The sequence below is a fragment of the Pocillopora damicornis genome, chromosome 8 (genome assembly GCF_964200805.1).
Source record: "Pocillopora damicornis chromosome 8, jaPocDami1.2, whole genome shotgun sequence".
NCBI lineage: Eukaryota > Metazoa > Cnidaria > Anthozoa > Scleractinia > Pocilloporidae > Pocillopora > Pocillopora damicornis.
Genome location: NC_142677.1, coordinates 12,396,638 through 12,414,280, shown reverse-complemented (window position 1 = coordinate 12,414,280; position 17,643 = coordinate 12,396,638). Strand labels below are relative to the sequence as shown.

General features: G+C 39.3%; 1 protein-coding gene and 1 long non-coding RNA gene across 2 annotated transcripts; both read right to left on the bottom strand.

Moving 5' to 3' along the window:
• Positions 1-320: 320 nt before the first annotated feature.
• On the bottom strand, positions 321-16,562 carry LOC149041407 (ephrin type-B receptor 1-B-like). The gene is made up of 16 exons (XM_089180863.1): positions 16,553-16,562; positions 15,593-15,640; positions 14,436-14,798; positions 13,826-13,989; positions 13,649-13,712; positions 12,980-13,097; positions 6,253-6,404; positions 5,966-6,042; positions 5,634-5,739; positions 5,440-5,501; positions 4,820-4,918; positions 4,234-4,350; positions 3,471-3,620; positions 3,042-3,086; positions 2,348-2,499; positions 321-1,873 (listed from the first exon to the last, which is right to left on the bottom strand). Exons 1-16 carry the CDS (start codon positions 16,560-16,562, stop codon positions 1,621-1,623), a joined length of 1,980 nt encoding a protein of 659 aa, XP_089036989.1. The 3' UTR covers positions 321-1,620.
• On the bottom strand, positions 11,295-12,853 carry LOC149041408 (uncharacterized). The gene is made up of 3 exons (XR_016179443.1): positions 12,354-12,853; positions 12,150-12,207; positions 11,295-11,683 (listed from the first exon to the last, which is right to left on the bottom strand). It is a non-coding gene; the product is annotated as an uncharacterized LOC149041408 (long non-coding RNA).
• Positions 16,563-17,643: the final 1,081 nt, after the last annotated feature.

Here is a 17,643-nt window from a genome sequence, read left to right as displayed (position 1 = left end):
AACGGTAATTAAAAAAAACGGAGTGATATTCTGAGGGAACTCTTTTGGAAAGAAAGCTTACATTTTACAAGCCAAGTACCCTAAGCTGCCACAGCTCATCACGATATATTTAGCATGAAGTGACAAGGAGTATTAACAATCCTGCTGGAAGACATCTTTGTGCACAGCAAGGTACCCCTCAAGTTGACCCTCCGATTCATCAGGCACTCATTTTTGCTCCCTGCCTAATATCGGCAGAGTTGGACTAGAATTATTTCACCGAAGATTACATCAGGGAGGGTAATAGAGACGTAACAACCAAGGAATTGTGTGAGAAATACATATTCATTCTGATTTATTAGTTGTTCGTGACAAATTTTAAATTTACCGAGCAGACTCGCTCAAAGAAATGGTGACGCAATGCCAGGTTAAGCTTCCCCAGCGTGTAATAGTCACACAGTCGCAATTGTATTTAAAAAACAACCTTGTTACCGTAATAAACATAGTTTTCTGAATTGGCTATGATAAACTTGTGTAATTAGAATAAACAAGCTTTACGTCAAACAGAAAAAAAGGCTTTCCTTCATGTACCTTAATTTCCGCTTTGGATTGTAAAATACTTGCCCAGATCTTTATAAACGGTTTCTTCAAACAGAGTTTAAACCAGAAAGTTGCTGCTGTATTTGCTTTATTCTTACCTTCAGTTCAAGAAAATTGTTTCCAAATACAATGTCATTCCAAAATAGAATATTGATATAATTTAAAAAGATGAAACTGTCCATGGAGTAAAAAATATATCAACAAATAAAATTGTTGAAATAGTCAAGTAATTAATCCTTCTGTGATGGAGTAATTCACTTAAAAATTATAAAATGCATACGAAAGTTCTTGTAAAATACCGAAAACGTCTTAAATTTCGTGAAAAAAGACTCACACACGAATATCAAAATCACGCATTGTCTTCTCAAAAGTAAAATATGTACCTAGGCAATATAAAAAATTAAATTCTCTGTACTGGAGAAAAAATTTTGATCCCCAAGTTCCAAAGTCATTTCTGTTGTTTGAGCTGTCGCACTTGAGTGTAAAAATGTAGCAGTATTTGCCCCGTGGACCATCACTATTTCCTCGTGAATGACAACCTTGGTCAGAGTTCGAATAGCTCGTGTAATGATTAAAATAAAACGAGTTCTCTCCTTCCATAACATAAGGAAAGATCATTGGAAATTTTTAACCGGTTAATCTAATAGAATTAAAGGCAGTTAACGACTCTCTATTTCCAAAACATAAGGAAATATGGTACGACAACTTTGAACTAGTAAATCTAAGTGACCAGTCATTGTTTATCGCCTGGGGAGGAGAGGGGTGGTGGGGGTTTGGAGGCTTTTGGGGAGAATCGCATGGTTTTCAGGGGTAAGAAGGGGAGATTAGTCGCCGCTGAGCGGGGGGGGGGGGGTAATTGATTAGAATACGACATAGCCTAAGGCTCCCCACCCAGGCGTTAAAATATTGACCGGTTCCCTAGAACATTCAAGACATTTGACGACATTCCTTCGTAAAATGGTAAAAATTATCTGCTGCTTATTGATCACCAACTCAGTTTCAAGCAGAAAATGTTCCAGAAATTGCATTTTCTTGATTACATCATAGCCACTTATCTGCATCCATGCCACCGTTATAATGTTGTGACTTCGTAGCATTGATACTCTTTTGCATTTTATTCCTATGCCCAATCAAACTGATGCCCATTTCTCTCAATTGTTTTTCCTTCAGTCCAGCGACTTTGTTCATATCATCGATTTGTGCTGCTCGGAACAGTTCGGAGTACTTCTCCATGTTGATGTGTTGTAGCCACTCATCTACTGACTGGAATTCTGGAGTATGATTTGCTTTAGGACTGAAATAATGTATAAATAAATTATTAACGATTTTTTAAAGGAGCGTTTTTAACTAAAGACTAAAAATGCCTTGGATTTCCCTTTTGTCTGAGCTTTTTCACTTCAATTCATTTTTTGTAACGTAGGATCTTTCTGCGTCCTCCGGGTCTGCCACCTAAATTTAAATACCCTGGATGTTTCCGAATGCAACTGGTTAAGATACGACATGTTCAATTGCTATGTAGCCGTAACGTAAATCAAGGAAGGACAATTTGGAAGAACTTCAAGGCCCTTTTTTTTTTCTTTGTTAAGAAGGTTGATGGAGAGATGTAGAAAAGTAAGAAATCAGGGAGAAGTGAAAGTTACATTCGTAGATTCGTAGATGACATAAAAAAAGACAAAAAAAAAATGGGAGAAAATGATCTTTATCACTGATCCTTGGCTACTTTCCTTGAGGGAAAAACACATTCTGTTATAATAAGATGGAAACTTACCTCTCTGGGAGAGAGAATGAATCACCCTTCAGGAATTCAGGGGATCGAATTAGTTCATCCAGGCGGGTGACAATATCAGAAAAATTAGGCCGTTTGGTTTTGTCTTTATGCCAGCATTCGATCATTAAACTATGGATGATTTTCGGACATCCCTGTACAAACAGAAAAGTTATATAAGGATGAATTTTAAATAGAAATAATTTATAAATTAAATTAATTAAACTAAAGAGTTTTCACCTAAACTCTTAATATGATTGTATTTTCAATTGTTTTAGAGAGTAGCCAACATTTAATACTGAGAGAAGACGGGTTTTAATGGGGAACGGAGTGGGGATCGTCTGTAACAGTGTTTAAAGAACGGACCATAGCATACTGATTGCCAATAAGGGGGTTCATTGGCATCCTACTGATCGTTATAGGCAGTTCAGGTAAATATTATTTCGACACAACCAAAAAATGGTCTCAAACGACGACAAAGCTCAAAACAACTTTCCTAAGGTATCTCAAATAATCGTTCAAGTAATGTTTTTATTTCTTGATTTTTAAGTCTTGGTCATGAGTGATGCAACTTTTCTTAATTTTTCTGGCTTGCTGTGGTGTTTCACCATCACGACACCCCGGTTTAAGAAAAAGAAATCAACAACGCAAAGGAAAAGTCATTCAGCAGTCACATGTTTGTTATTGCAAGATTTACTTGTGGAGGTGGTAATCTGTATCCAGCTTCCCCTCGCCTGATAACCTTGGAAAAAATTATGAATAGCTTTCATTAATAAGTTTTAACTTATAAGTTTACATTGGTAATTCATTCATAAATTCATAAAGAAAAACTTTCAATCATGATTTCTTCAATTTAATTATTAGGAAAAAATAAAATAATTAAAGAAATAAGTCGGTGAGGCTCAGGAAATATTGATATCTGATGGGCATTAATATTTGCCTCTTTATAATAATAAACCTCAGCTTTGAAAGAAACTTTTCATTTAAAACTTCTAGGAAAAGAGACAGTTCATCTTTATCACAAGTTGAAATTCTCGTAAATGAAAGCTTGCCGCTGTTATGAACCGATTATCTCTCTTTTCTACGGAGTTAATGATAATGTTCATTATCACGCGGTATCACTTACATCGAACTGGTCCCAATCCCAGTAGGGTCTGTCACAATATGACGTGATCTCCCACATTAGAATGCCAAAGCTCCAAACATCACTAGCTGAACTGAAGGTCCGATGCTGAAGTGCTTCTGGAGCTGTCCAACGAACTGGAATCTTACCCCCCTTTTGAGTAATTGAAACAAAGGCATGCATTTGAAAGGATGCAGGTCACATGTTTTCTTCGCTAAAAATCTATACCTTCGCTTAGTACTAGCCTCTACTAATGGGTGTTGGAAAAGGTACTTAAAGATCAGTAGGAGACTTGACTAATGGGAACAAACTGGGACTTCACGTTGTGCGTCACTTCCTCTGAAATCGCACCTAGCCTTCAGATGAACTTCCGAAACATGGTCAAATAAAGGCGGCCGCGAAATCTCGAATGGAACGGTCTACATACAACCAGTTCTGTCTCTCGTGACGGATTGAAATTTGGCTGGGTAGGTGAGAGAGTCACAACGTACCCGAAAATGTGGAAAATGAAATATGAAAATTTTTCGTTACAGGGGTACTTTAAGTTACTTTTCCATTTAAGTCTGAATTCTGAGGAAGTCTTTCACTTGAACAGAAAGCAAACAAGAGGGAGCATGAAATAGTCTCTGCCTCACCGGGTGGCATGAATCACTCAAAAGAAAGTTAAGACTGTGAAATAGGAAACACGTGGTCTTGCGTCATATTAATCGCAAATGTTAGCGCGCAACCTAACGCAGTTGTCGATTTTCAAAAAGTCAGAATTTACCTGTGTCGTATATTCAGCTTGTGCCTCGTCGTCCTCAGCCAGTTCTCTTGAAAGACCAAAATCTGATACTTTACACAACATGTTTTCACCCACAAGAACATTGCGAGCAGCCAGATCCTAAGCAGAGACAAACATAATTACAACTTCTTGGTACTCAATCAGTTGTAAGGTATACACGTAACTGCTAAATTCAGTACATATCAGTGCAGAATAAGCCCAAATGCGTTTGAATTTTAAAGAACAACGCCCTTCTTTACGTTAAATTCGTCACTTTTATATAAAGATTATAGCCCTGAAACTGAAGCTAACTAAGAATCCTGGGCAGAACGAAGAACGCTGACCTCGCACTTTTGTGCAACTGATGTGTCATGAGAATTTGATTTTCTGTTCTCTGATACGAAAGTTTCAGTCTTCAGGTTTTATGTTTTTATTATCTCCAAATAAATCAACTGATTCCAAATTCCAAACCCATTTGAAACAGTGGACAACCAATGTTTATGTACCAATGCTGAGATTCAGATGAGAAAGATTCTATTTAGCCAAATTAATGAACGATAAAATGAAATATATGCAGATACATATATACCCGATGAATGAAATTTAATTCTGACAGGTACTTCATCCCGTGAGCCACGCCTCTAGCCATTCCAATCAACTGAAGGCTCGTCAGCTGATTCTTTCGGTCCTATGAGGAAATAAGAAAACCCGGTGCCGTTTAACCCCTTTGTCTCCAAAGAGGACGGTGGTGTAACTTCTCCTTACAGCATTATTGATATATCAAACATTAAGGACCTGAGATTAACGGAAATGATCACTATTAAAGACGCTCTTGATTGTTAAACAAATTCTCCTTGGCATAGGAAAATGTGAAAGGAGCAGTATGGAGAAGATACATACAGATGTGAGGGTGTAAAGGGTTTCCGTAAAGTGCATCATTATCACAATTTGAAAACACTACAATTACTGCATTATAAGGTGTTTATGACACAAAATGAGCAGTTACAAGCGCAAGCCACCCAATCAGAACTTTTTTTTCTGTCTTTTGATTAGATTTAAGTAGTTGTTTTTGGTTGTTGTTATTGTTGTTCTTTACAGGAGAATATTATTAAACCCTCGCCAGGCGAGATCAAGAACCAACTCATTATTCTTATCCATTACAAACGAAGCGTAGCCAAGCAAACAGAAAACTAGATACAAGTCTCGAACCTGTAAAAAGTGATCCAATGATCCACTTTCCAGGAATTCCGTTAGAATCATCATTGGTCTACCTGAAAGCATGGAAATTAATCCAACTTTAAACCTAGTATCATTATATATAACCGTATGTTATGGCTGACACAAAGTAGCTTCATGATTTCATTTTCGAGTCCTAATTAAAGATTGTTCAGTTCTCCTCTTACTTCGTGTCACCACTCCGACGTGGCGGATAACATTTAGGTGACCAAATTGGCCCATTGAGGACGCTTCGGAAAGAAAATCTTTCTGATTTTTCTCGCTGGAACCAGGCTGAAATGAAGAAAAAGGAACATTTCAACGAAATAGTGCATTTATCATAGCAACATGAATCTCGTCATCAACGATGGGATAAGAAACAAGTATGATTTGAGAGGACGAAATAGCGAACGCAAAGCTACACGTATTAGCAAAAGATAAGTAGAGTTAATCTGACTGAATGATTTAAGCTATGCTGTACGATGTCCATCTTATCAAAGCAATGCATGACGGGACTGACTCTCAAGACTTTGACAGCAACCACTCCTTTGCCTTCACGAGACTTTAATATTCCTTTGTAGACATCCGCAAACTCCCCTAGAGAAGAAAACACCATTGATAACGAAAAGTTATCTGACAAACATTTGTATGACAACTACGCAAAAGCTAAATATGATAACCTGTAGGTATCAATATATACTAAAATTAAAAGATCAATCTAAGCATCCGAGCAACTGCGAACCTATCCCTTCCCTGACACAACAACAGTCAACTTACCGTCTACATTGATCTAGGTTAAACATTTACCTTGTCCGATAACTCCTTTGAGTTTGATGTCACTTCTTTTTAGTTCAGTCGTGAATGATGTCAGAAGTTCTTGTACGTCGATGTAGTCGTTAGGGTCGATGTAGGTTCGCTGGTCTCGAGGATTTGTGGTTTGAAGTTCATTTCCTAAAGATAGAAAGTTTCAGGAAATATTGACTTACATTACACCTCTGAAACTACCATCTAAATTACGGTATGCAATTAAAGGAGGTAATGTCTTTTCTATGCTTGAATGGCCAATATGGCATAAAGACGTCACCGATTTGCTTTCAGTGCAATGATGATATGATTTGGTAACTACACAGTTCCATTTGTATAAGTGGCTTCGACAGAGAAGCGAAAGAGAAGAGAGCGGAAACGCAACAAGCCAGGTGATTGTAAACATAAATCCACGCTAATTGGTCGAGAGTTGATCATGTCACTCGAAAATACAGAAACTCTGTAAATCACTTGAGCAATAATCTTAAATTGATCATTCTCAGAAGAGAACCGAAACCTCTATCGAGAAGATTATTATTGGTGATATTTAATCAAAGCGAATGTTCTAATTGTGATAATGTAAATCTACTGGTCGTTCAAACCTGATCCGGGCAACTAGACAATTCCATAATTTTACTTTTTTTGTTTACTACTGCCCAATTTACTCGCGGTCTATTACGTGTGGATAGTGAGTAACGAAGCCAATCAGATCGCAGATTTCGAGGTACAACGCTAGCTGTACTAATATCAAATAGTCTTACCTTGCTGAAGAGCCTGCATATAGGCTTCTTCTACAGTCTTTTTACTTCTCCTAGTTTAACACACCTAAATATATATAAATATATATATATATATATATATATATTTATATATCATTCTCAGTGCTCATGCTCACTAGTGCATGCATATGCACATGCATGCTCACTAGTTTAACTAGTTTGAGCACTCTGGCATGGCTTAGATGATACCACATGTGTGAGATCACTTGGGGCGGCTATATAGCCTTACCTCCATCCTAGCATCAGCACTGCACTGATTCGGCCCAGAAGGCCGAAATAGTACTGAAAGCTTCTCGGCCTCTTGGGTAAGGTTAAAAGGCTTATGAAAAGTTTATTTTCCTTGCTTTTGCAGCAATTGTCAACATGGACAGTCAGGAAAGTGAAAATATCAGCCAGTTTACTACAGATAACTCGACAGCGAATCCAGGAGACGTCGTAGACGCAAGCGTGGTAGAAGGTTCACAGTCCTGGGGCGCAGACGTGGAAATCGAAATCCCTGAGGTACTAAAAAATCTGGAAAATAAGGGTGTGAAATTTCAGGCCGTGCCTTTTTTGAATGCTCCTAGTCAAAGTAGAATCACGAAGGATCGCTCTATTTATTTTAGCGTTGATACAACCGTCACATCGCAAATAATTCTCGAAGCTTTTGACGCGGCAGAAATCGATATTGACGCTATCACCGGAATCCAGAGAAAGGCGTCCAATAGATCTTGGATCGTGACTTTTAAGAGCCGTGCAGCTAAAGAAGCCGCTCTTGAAACACCTTTTGTCGTGATTGCCGGTCTCAAAGTGTTCCTGGGCGACTGCGAAAATCGTTTGGTCCTCGTCAAGATCCATGAAGCCCCCGCTGAACTACCCGACACTGCCGTGATTGGCCGACTCAGCCACTACGGTCGTGTCCTTTCATTTCGGCGCGACAAAATTGCACAACATATCGAGAATGGAGTAAGAACGGCTCGAATGGCGCTACATCGAACTATCCCTGCCAACATCAACATAGCTGGTGAACCTATCAAAATATGGTACCCAAATCAGCCAAAAGCTTGCCGGAATTGTGGAGCTACTGACCACATGGCCAAAGACTGCTCTGCAGTCCGTTGTTTTAATTGTGAATGCCCTGGGCATCGAGCTCAAGAATGTAAAGACTCGCCAAGATGTTCCGTTTGTTTAGCGGACAACCATTCCATGCCTCAATGCCCCTTCCTGCTCTTCAGCGCGAACGTCGATAGTGAGCCAACGCCACCTAAAACTGAAAAGGAAAAGAAACAAGAGCGAGCCCAGCGCGCCAAGGAAAGAGAAGAAAGGCAGAAAAAACTACAACAACAGAGAGAACAACAGCGACAACAAGAAGAACAACAGAAATTACTAGAAAAGCAGGAACAGCAAGAACAACAGAAACAACAAGATCAAGAGAAACAACGAGAACAACAACGCGACGAAGGTAGAAGAGAACGACCAAGAGAACGAAGAGACGAGCGAGGGAGGGACGATCGAGAAGAACGAAGAGATGACCGGAGAGACGGTAGAAGAGAGAGAGATAGAAGCGATCGAGATTATTATCGCGGCCGCGATGACCGCGATAGATCTTCCCGCCGTGACTACTCTGGCTCCGAAACTGATGATGATGGATGGGAGAGAGTTAAACCTAGGAGAAGGCGGTACAGATATTAATTTTTTATTTATATTCAATGAGTAAGCTTAAAATAATTTCTCTAAATGTGCGAGGACTCGGGTCCTCCAGTAAAAGTCGAAAAATTATCCAAGAATTAAATTATTCAAACTGTGACATAATCCTTTTACAAGAAACACATGTCTCATGCAAAAAACAAGCGGAGGAATTCGAAATACTCTGGCGCGGCAAATGTCTGTGGTCCTTCGGGACTGGCAGGTCTGCCGGTGTTGCCATCCTCTTTTCTCTAAACTTTCCAGGCAAAATTATCCGTTTTTTGACTGATTCCGAAGGAAGAATATTGAGCTTACTCATTGACTACTATAATTCTAAACTAAATTTAGTAAACATTTACTCTCCCAATACTATTTCGGATCGTAAAAGTTTTTTCTCTTGTCTGCACAATTACTTTCTCCCCCAAGGGGACCTAGTGATCGGGGGAGACTTTAATTGTGTGGACAATGTCCTAGATAAATTAAATTGTTCCGCCATCCTATTGTCTGATCAAAAACTTCTCCGATCCCTTTGTGCTGACTTCTCACTTACAGACATTTGGCGCAAAAACAACCCGCGCAAAGTAGCTTTCACCTGGTCTAATAAAGACCATACCCAGGCATCTAGAATTGACCGCTTTCTCGTCGCTAAAGGCTTAACCCTAGTAACGAAATGTAATATTCTTCCATGCGTATACGACCTATCCGATCATGACTTTGTAAAAATTGAACTAACGACTAACCCTTCTAATCACGGTCCTGGAATTTGGAAGTTCAACAGCTCTTTACTCTCAGATGTAGAATTTAAAAACATTATGTCAGAATCGATTAACAACTTTAAGCTTAAAATCCCCGAATTCGCCTCCCTTCGCGAATGGTGGGATGCTCTAAAAATTGAAATCCGCAAAACAAGTATTTCATACTGTATCCGTAAACAGAGAACAGCAAATGCCAAAAGAATCCTAATTACTAAGCAATTAACCCATGCTAAAAACGCTTTACATTCTAATCGCTTAAATAACCCAGGTGTAATTAGCGATTTGGAAAGCCAATTGTCCTCTCTGATCTCGAAAGAAGCCGAAGGAGCTAAAGTCCGCTCCCGAGCACAATGGTTCGAAGAAGGTGAGAAACCAACACGCTATTTCTTCCGTCTGGAGAAAAAACGAGCTGACATGAATAGTTTTGAATCTTTTTTTGACGAGAACGGTGTTCTCAGAAATTCTCAAAATGATCTTGAAAGAATTTTAACCAATTTCTACAAGAATTTATTCACCCAAGATCCTCTTGATATGCGAATTCAAACTGAAATAATTGACGGCCTCGAATTTTCACTGACTGATTATGAGCGCAATCTATGTGAAGGCCCTTTTTCTAATAAAGAATTACTTACTGCATTGGAAGGCCTTCAGACCGGCAAGTCACCCGGTTCTGATGGTCTCCCAACAGAATTTTACTCGTGTTTTTGGAACGATTTGAGCGAATCTCTCCTTTCTGTTTTGAACGAGGCCTTTCTTGCTGGCTCCCTCGCGGATAGCCAGTACGAGGGCCTCCTACGACTCATCCACAAAAAAGATGATCGACGCCTCGCAAAAAATTGGCGCCCAATTTCCTTGTTAAACACTGACTACAAGTTAGCATCTAAAATCATCACTGAACGATTGAAAAAAGTCATGAACTCCATCGTGCATTCAGACCAAACGTGCGGCGTGGTCGGCCGCACTATCTTCTCAAATTTGGCCTTACTTCGTGATGCCCTCGACATGATTGACAAAACTAATGAACCGGGTATTCTCATTTCCTTAGATCAAGAAAAAGCTTTTGACCGAGTTGACCACGAATTCATGATGAGAGTATTGCGTAAATTTGGTTTCGGCCCCTCCTTTTGTGGGTGGGTCGAACTATTTTATTCTAAAGCCTTCTCTAGAATCATTGTTAATGGCTCCCTGTCCCCCCCTGTCCACTTAAGAAGAGGGGTGAGACAGGGATGCCCATTATCTCCTCTCCTTTATGTGCTAGTTTCAGAAGTATTATCAACGCAAATCCGTAATTGTAAAGATATTGAAGGTTTCCTGCTCCCCGGAGCAGGGGGCCTTCAATATAAAATATCCCAGTACGCTGACGATGCTACTTGCATCTTAAAATCCGAAAGATCTCTTTCTTCACTTCTCCGAGTCGTATCAAAATTTGAACAAGGATCTGGCGCTAAACTGAACACGTCCAAATCTGAAGCAATGTGGTTAGGAAAATGGCGAACTAGAATTGAATCTCCCTATGGCCTCAAATGGGTCACTAAAATGAGAGTGCTTGGTGTTTACTTCTCAAACGGCCTCGTCAATGTCGACGACGACAATTGGCGGGCCAAATTAGACAAACTAAGTTCGGTTCTAAATCTTTGGAAACAAAGAGACCTGTCTTTTATCGGGAGGACCTTAATTGTAAATACCTTAGGCGCAAGCCGTTTATGGCACGTTGCTAAAGTCATCCCCCCACCCCGTTGGGTGCACGATAGCTTTAAGTCGATCATTTGGCCTTTTATCTGGAGAGGAAAAATGGAAAATGTTAGTCGCGATCGCTGTTGTGCGCCCCTATCATCCGGGGGCCTCAACGTCGTTAATTTTAAAGCTAAGTGCGCTAGCCTGCGCCTTTCTGTTTTTTCCAGTTTAAGAGATGACTTTGGCACATCCAAATGGCATTACCTAGCTCGATATTTTTTAGGACATAAGCTAACTATTCTAGATCCCCGTTTTTCTTTTCCCACCAATTCTGCTCCCTCTTCCTTCCTTCCTTCCAATTACTACCGCCTTTGTCTAGATAATTTCCGTACCTTGCATCAGAAAACTGGTGCCTTACCTGATTTACTCACCGGTAAGAATTTATATCTTTTGTTGCTTGACCCCGTCTGCGTTGCACCCCGGTGCTCCGGTTTTTGGGCGTCTGCTATGGACCGCCCCATCAATCGTTGGGCCTGGGTGTGGCGCAAGTCTCGCCTAAAGCTAATTGAAAACAAGAAGAACGATCTAATTTGGCTATTGATCCATAGAATGATCCGCGTAAGATATCTCCTTAAGTCTTGGGGATACATCAATAATGACAAATGCGCGATCTGCGGAAAAACGGAAACTATTGAACACTGCTTCTTGGGATGTCTCAGAGTTGTGAAAGTCTGGGACCACTTCTCCCCCCTTTTCCGTGCTCTACTCGACTCCCCCTTCTCTATCTCCCCTACATCTATCTACTACCCTTTTTCCCTAGACAAATCTACCACCGCTATATCCTTATCTAACTTTCTCAAGGCGACCATCATATATTGGTGTTGGCTTGCCAGAAATAAAGCTACCTTCGAAGGTTCTCTTTTGAGCTCCAACGCGATTATAGACTTAATTAAGAAAGATGTCCAACTCAGAATTCTTAGTAACGACACTGATACCTTAAGGAATTTTTGGTCTTTTAAAAACGTACTTTGTTCGGTCGACGCTGGTAAGCCCATCTTCTTCCCCTCTCTTGCTCCCCCCTGAACCTTTGCATATAATAAAACTTGTTAAATCTCGCCCATGAGGGGTGCTTACTCCGGGCTACAGGCCCGCGCGCTGTTTGCGCCCCACATGGTCTGAAATATCTCTTTGTAAATAGTAAATAGAAAACTTTTAAATAGAACTTTGTTACCTCTTACAGGTGGGCGCTTACTCCGGGCTGTTATAGCCCGTGCGCTGTTCGTGCCGCCTGTAAGAAAAAATATCATTAGTTAATTGAGACCTGTAATTACCTAAGTAACTCATAATTTAATTCGAATACTTTAATCAATTAGAATTGTAAATAGATATCATTGACGAAATAAAACTGCCTGGTCTCCAGGCTTTTATATTTAAAAAAAAAAAAAAAAAAAGTACTGTCTGCAGTTAGATATAGCTCTTTGGCATACAAAGCTTTGCTTTCATGTCCAAATTGAGCACTCTACTAGGATGAGTCATTGCTGCTAGCATTATGCATGCTCACTAGTTTAACTAGTTTGAGCACTCTGGCATGGCTTAGATGATACCACATGTGTGAGATCACTTGGGGCGGCTATATAGCCTTACCTCCATCCTAGCATCAGCACTGCACTGATGAGGCCCAGAAGGCCGAAACAGTACTGTCTGCAGTTATATATATATATATATATATATATATATATATATATCGTATCATACTTTAGATAAAGACGATGACTGATTTTCGCTCCCATTTTAATGAAATCAAGACCTGATCTCAAGGTAAAATTAAAAACACCTAATTTTCTGCAAAATACTCACTTTCTACGAGACACGACAAAGACAACAATGACCACTATCAGTATTATCAGTATAACAAGCAGCAGTGCTCCTCCTCCTCCGGCTGCGTAAACGATAAGCTGTATTTTCTTCGAGTTATCTGTAACCATTTAATCACGACTGTAATTACTCAATCTTGCAATAAGAATGTTCGAGAAAAAATGAAATCTAATAATATTTGATCAGAGAAAATTAGCTTAAATTTTATTATAAGGTTTTCAAACATACAATTTCTCATTTATTCGTCCAATCGTTAATTCATCAAGCTACTTCCCTCGCATTTCTGTCATAATTTTTTTCATCTATTTTCATTTTTCATTCATTCATTCTTGCTTCACAGTTTAAGCCTCACAACAACAACAAAAAAGATATAATTTAAGGTATTATTTATAAAATTTGTCATTAACAAGCTGTGATGATCTTCTTAATCCTCAACCTTCCTCATTCCTTTTCGGTTTATTTCGTTTTGTCTAGACTTGCGATATCTTTGCGATCATTCCTGTCTATGAAACTGTAAAAGGTCACAAGACGAATCTTCCTTAACTGAATTAAGGCTCTAGCGGTCGGTAACTAGATTGAGTTGTTCTCATCGTAGACCAGCATAAAGTCAATCTTACGGCAGATTGACTCAACGACGATGAACAAACTAACCTTTTCTCAGCGTGTACGTCTTGATCCCAGCTGGGCCTCTTCCAATCCCGTTTGTAGCAAATACCTGGGAAGGTAATAGTAAAGCATTTATCTCAAAAGGTTTCTTCCTCACGAGCGTAAGAAGCACCTTCGACTAATGCTTAAGTTAATTCAAACTTTTGAGAAAGTTTGGCCGACCTGAAATTTATAAGTTTTTCCCGCCTTCAAATCAAACTGCGCATCATCCTCATTTACATAAGTCATGCGATACTCTTTGATGACGCCGTTCTTTTCCTTTAGAGTCCAAGATACTACAACAGTCTCTTCCGGTTGTTCAACAGTCACTTCCGGTTTACCTGGAACTAGTTTGTTAAAACAGAGATAAATAAGCCGTCATGAACTTCGACAGTAGAATCAACTCTGATATTTTATGGTAAGTACAATTTGTATAAGAAATTGCACGACACGAGGTTCAATTATCATCTTATTACATCCATTTTGAAATCTCAAAATTCAGTCGCTCAAAGGAATAATTTTTCAGTTGTACAAATATCTTATTGATTCAGTGATGGGCTGGTTTGTAAGAAGGGGCAAAAGTTGTCTTTCATTTTCCTCTAATTAGTTAATTAAGGAAAGATTTCTCATTGACTGGAAAACGAATACGATTTAGAGCGAAAAATGGTGCAATTTGTGAACAAATCGATGGGGCCATTAAATTCCACCAAATCCTACCTGCATATTATTTAGAGAAATAAGCAGTCAGATAAGAGTTGGTATGGTATTCCATTTAGTCTGCTCGATAACTTACGTGATCCGTTAGTCCTTATGGTAATTGCCGCGAAGTTCGCCGGAATTCCATGTATTCTTTTCGCCACATCGCTCACTCGGTTCCTTGCGTAGACTTTTATCGTGTAGTTTACAAATGAGGTAAGGTTTCCAACAATAACGTGAGTAATGTTCAAGCCATCCTTTCTCGGTTTGAAAATGACATCACTCCCGCACTCTTTATCTACGCAATTGCTTTTGTCTTCGCCTTCACATGGTCGACGGCATTCAACTTCATAAAACACATGGGTCTCAACCCCAGTTTCTACAGGAGGCTGCCACTGTATTTCCAGTGTGCTTTGGTTGACAAAGATAACATTGACGTTTTGGGGGGCAGATGGTATTTCTATAGACAGACGCATTCATTAGCAAATGTGGTAAGAAAATGATTTTAAAAAAACCTTTAAACAAAGAGTTTATTAAGGTATGAAACTACATATCTACGAAAGAGAGATGTTTCTGGGTCTTGTCACGTACTTGGGACAAAGAAAAAATTCTTAGTCCCCATGAGGAATCGAACCTCATACCTTCGGATTCCACGCCACGATGCTACGAGTTTGCGCTCTGATGCTCTGGCACTGAGCCACAGAGACTATATGGGTTAGCTACAGGCCATTACTGGGTTCGTTTCTGACATGCGTTCTGCGTACTGTTAGGATCAGCGCTGCCGAAAGCTTCGTGGGTCTGAGGTTCGATTCCCCGAGGGGCCTCAGAATAACCTTTTCCATATCCCACGCTCATAAAAAGACGAAAGAACATCTGTCTCTGCCTTTGTTAACTGGGCGACCGCGCAGTAACTAAGGCTAACTCTTGTACAAAGCAGCTTCTCTGTCAAAACGCATTATCAAAAAAAAATTTTTCTCATACTTATTTTAAGCATTTTCTATGGAAACGTTCCAAAACGTCGGTTTATTCGATGGGCTTGAGATTTACCACAAGCAACTGTTTGGTTTTTTTCAACTCTCTCTTTTTTGCGACTTCACAGACATTGGAGATGACATTGGTTCAAAATATTCATCCCTCACAGATATCATACTTCGATCTTTTCAGCCGGAATCGTTATTATTTAAATCGTTAAAAAAAGGTGTTACGAATATTTTAACTCTTCACAGAAAAAGAAACGAAAAACCGCGTCTGTACCTGTACAATTTAAGCCACTCTCACTGTTGTATCGTCCCTCTGGACAATCTGGAAATTAAATTGACACATAAATAATGCTGACAAATGCTGATAAGCGTGTGTTTCTAATGACGACCACAAAGTCATTGGCGTAAAAAATAATTCGCTTGTTACCTTCTACACCAAGCTCTTATTGATTGTAATTCACGCTTTTCTAAGAAGTGTTTCAGCGATATGCAACCTTAACTCAAACGAGAGTAAAGCGTTAAAACATCGGTTTAAAAGGCTGGCAGGCTTGCACTACGACATAAGCATGAGCCTAAACATAAACATAAGCATGTTGTTTCAATCGGCGACATAAGCGCGAGAACGTGGAAAGAACAAGCGTTGGCATAACAACAAGGCAGAGTGTCCATGTTCTTATGTTTATGCTTATGCACGGTGTAAAACAACAATCGGTAAAACACTAAAATGGGAAGAATAAGCCAACAAGGAATAGAGATGATTAAAGATGGAAGCATTTTAGATTAGAACAAGAAAGGAACTGGAATAGCGACAACCAGTAAATTATGTAGAATATATTTACTCTAATTCACTGGTTTCTAATGACGAATGTTAACAAATTTACTAAGGAGACTTGCTGAACGAAATGTTGACGCAATGCTAGGTTAAGCTTTCTTGGTGTGCAGTGGTCATAGTAGCTGCAATTGTAGTAAATTATCCTTGTTAGGTTGATGCCCATAGTTTTCTGAAACAGAAACTTAGTGTAATTTTACTGAAAAACTTTGCATCAACCACGAAAAAAGCTCTTTCTATAATCATGTAGCTTATTTTCCTACATGGATTGTAAATAGAAAATAATACATGGGCGCGCGTAGATATGGAATTTCTCTTCGAGTGTTTAACTCGATAGCTTACGAGTGAGCGTAGCGAACGGGTGAGATGTCGAGTTGAACACGAGAAGAGAAATTCCATACCTACAAGCAACCATTTATTATTTTGTTTATCATATAAACACAATAGCCCTTCACTTGGAAGAAAAGCCGACTTCATTAATTAATAAAAATAAATGAATCGAAAATCCTCAAATAACAATCGTGGAGTGCGTTGGCGCTGACTCTTAAGATGGAAAAATACGTTGAATCATGATCGCAAAAACAACTATGGTCGTAATTTTCGATTTACAAAATTCTCACTTATTGTCTTTGTCCTTACCAACAGAAGAAGTCTTTCAGGTAAACGGCCAAAATCGGCCAGTGGCAAATCTTCCGATGTCGATTTTCATTCTCAGCCGAGAGAAATGCTAACACCAAAGCCACTGAATACGCAACTTTCGGTTTTTCTTTTAGCATATTGGTTTTCTTCCTCTTCTAGGAAAGTTTTAACCTCATTGTCTGTCAGCGATACGGTTTTTTTAGTGTTTTAGCCGCCATAATTCGAGAAAGCTCCGAGAAACATCTTCTACTGAGAATCGTGAAGGCTTTGCGTTCATTCATCAACCTGACCGAGTGGCACCAAAGGCGAGTGACGTGTAAGCAGCTGATTGGGTGTATCAACATGTATATATGGGTGTATATTTTTTCACGTGTGTTGTTACGGTTTTTCCCAGGGCCAGATATCCTTGTATAACACCGCAGTTTATGTGATAAAACATGTTCTCATAGCTTTATAGACGATTTCGCCGCCTTTGAAGTTCGTTGAACAGATTTCAAACCTGTAATTTTATCGTGTATTTGTATTTTTCTTCTGCTGACAGGAGGGAGGAGTTTCCTCGTTTTAAATATAACTTTCAAGTAATGTCTGGCCTTCAATTATTCTTATTTTTATGGGTTCATTTACGGATGCTTTTGGGCAGAATAGTTAGTTTAGCTCGGGATCATGGTATCATGAGCGTGGTATCACGATGAAATTGTGCATTTCATTGGTGAGAGTTAGCTACGACCATCATTTCAGCCCAGAATGGCATTGAAGTTGAAGAACTACAGAAAGGATTCATCAATAGTTAAGACATGTTTGCGAGAGTTTGGCAATGTGTCTTTGTTCGCAGCAAATATTTGTTGTGAAATCTTTTG

Excerpts from the sequence above, each read along its gene's own strand:
- LOC149041407 (XM_089180863.1), bottom strand. Across the intron at positions 13,098-13,648 it reads GACGTACACGCTGAGAAAAG|ATAACTCGAAGAAAATACAG; the intron begins GTTAGTTTGTTC and ends AAATGGTTACAG. Across the intron at positions 5,502-5,633 it reads CGTCGGAGTGGTGACACGAA|GTAGACCAATGATGATTCTA; the intron begins GTAAGAGGAGAA and ends CCATGCTTTCAG.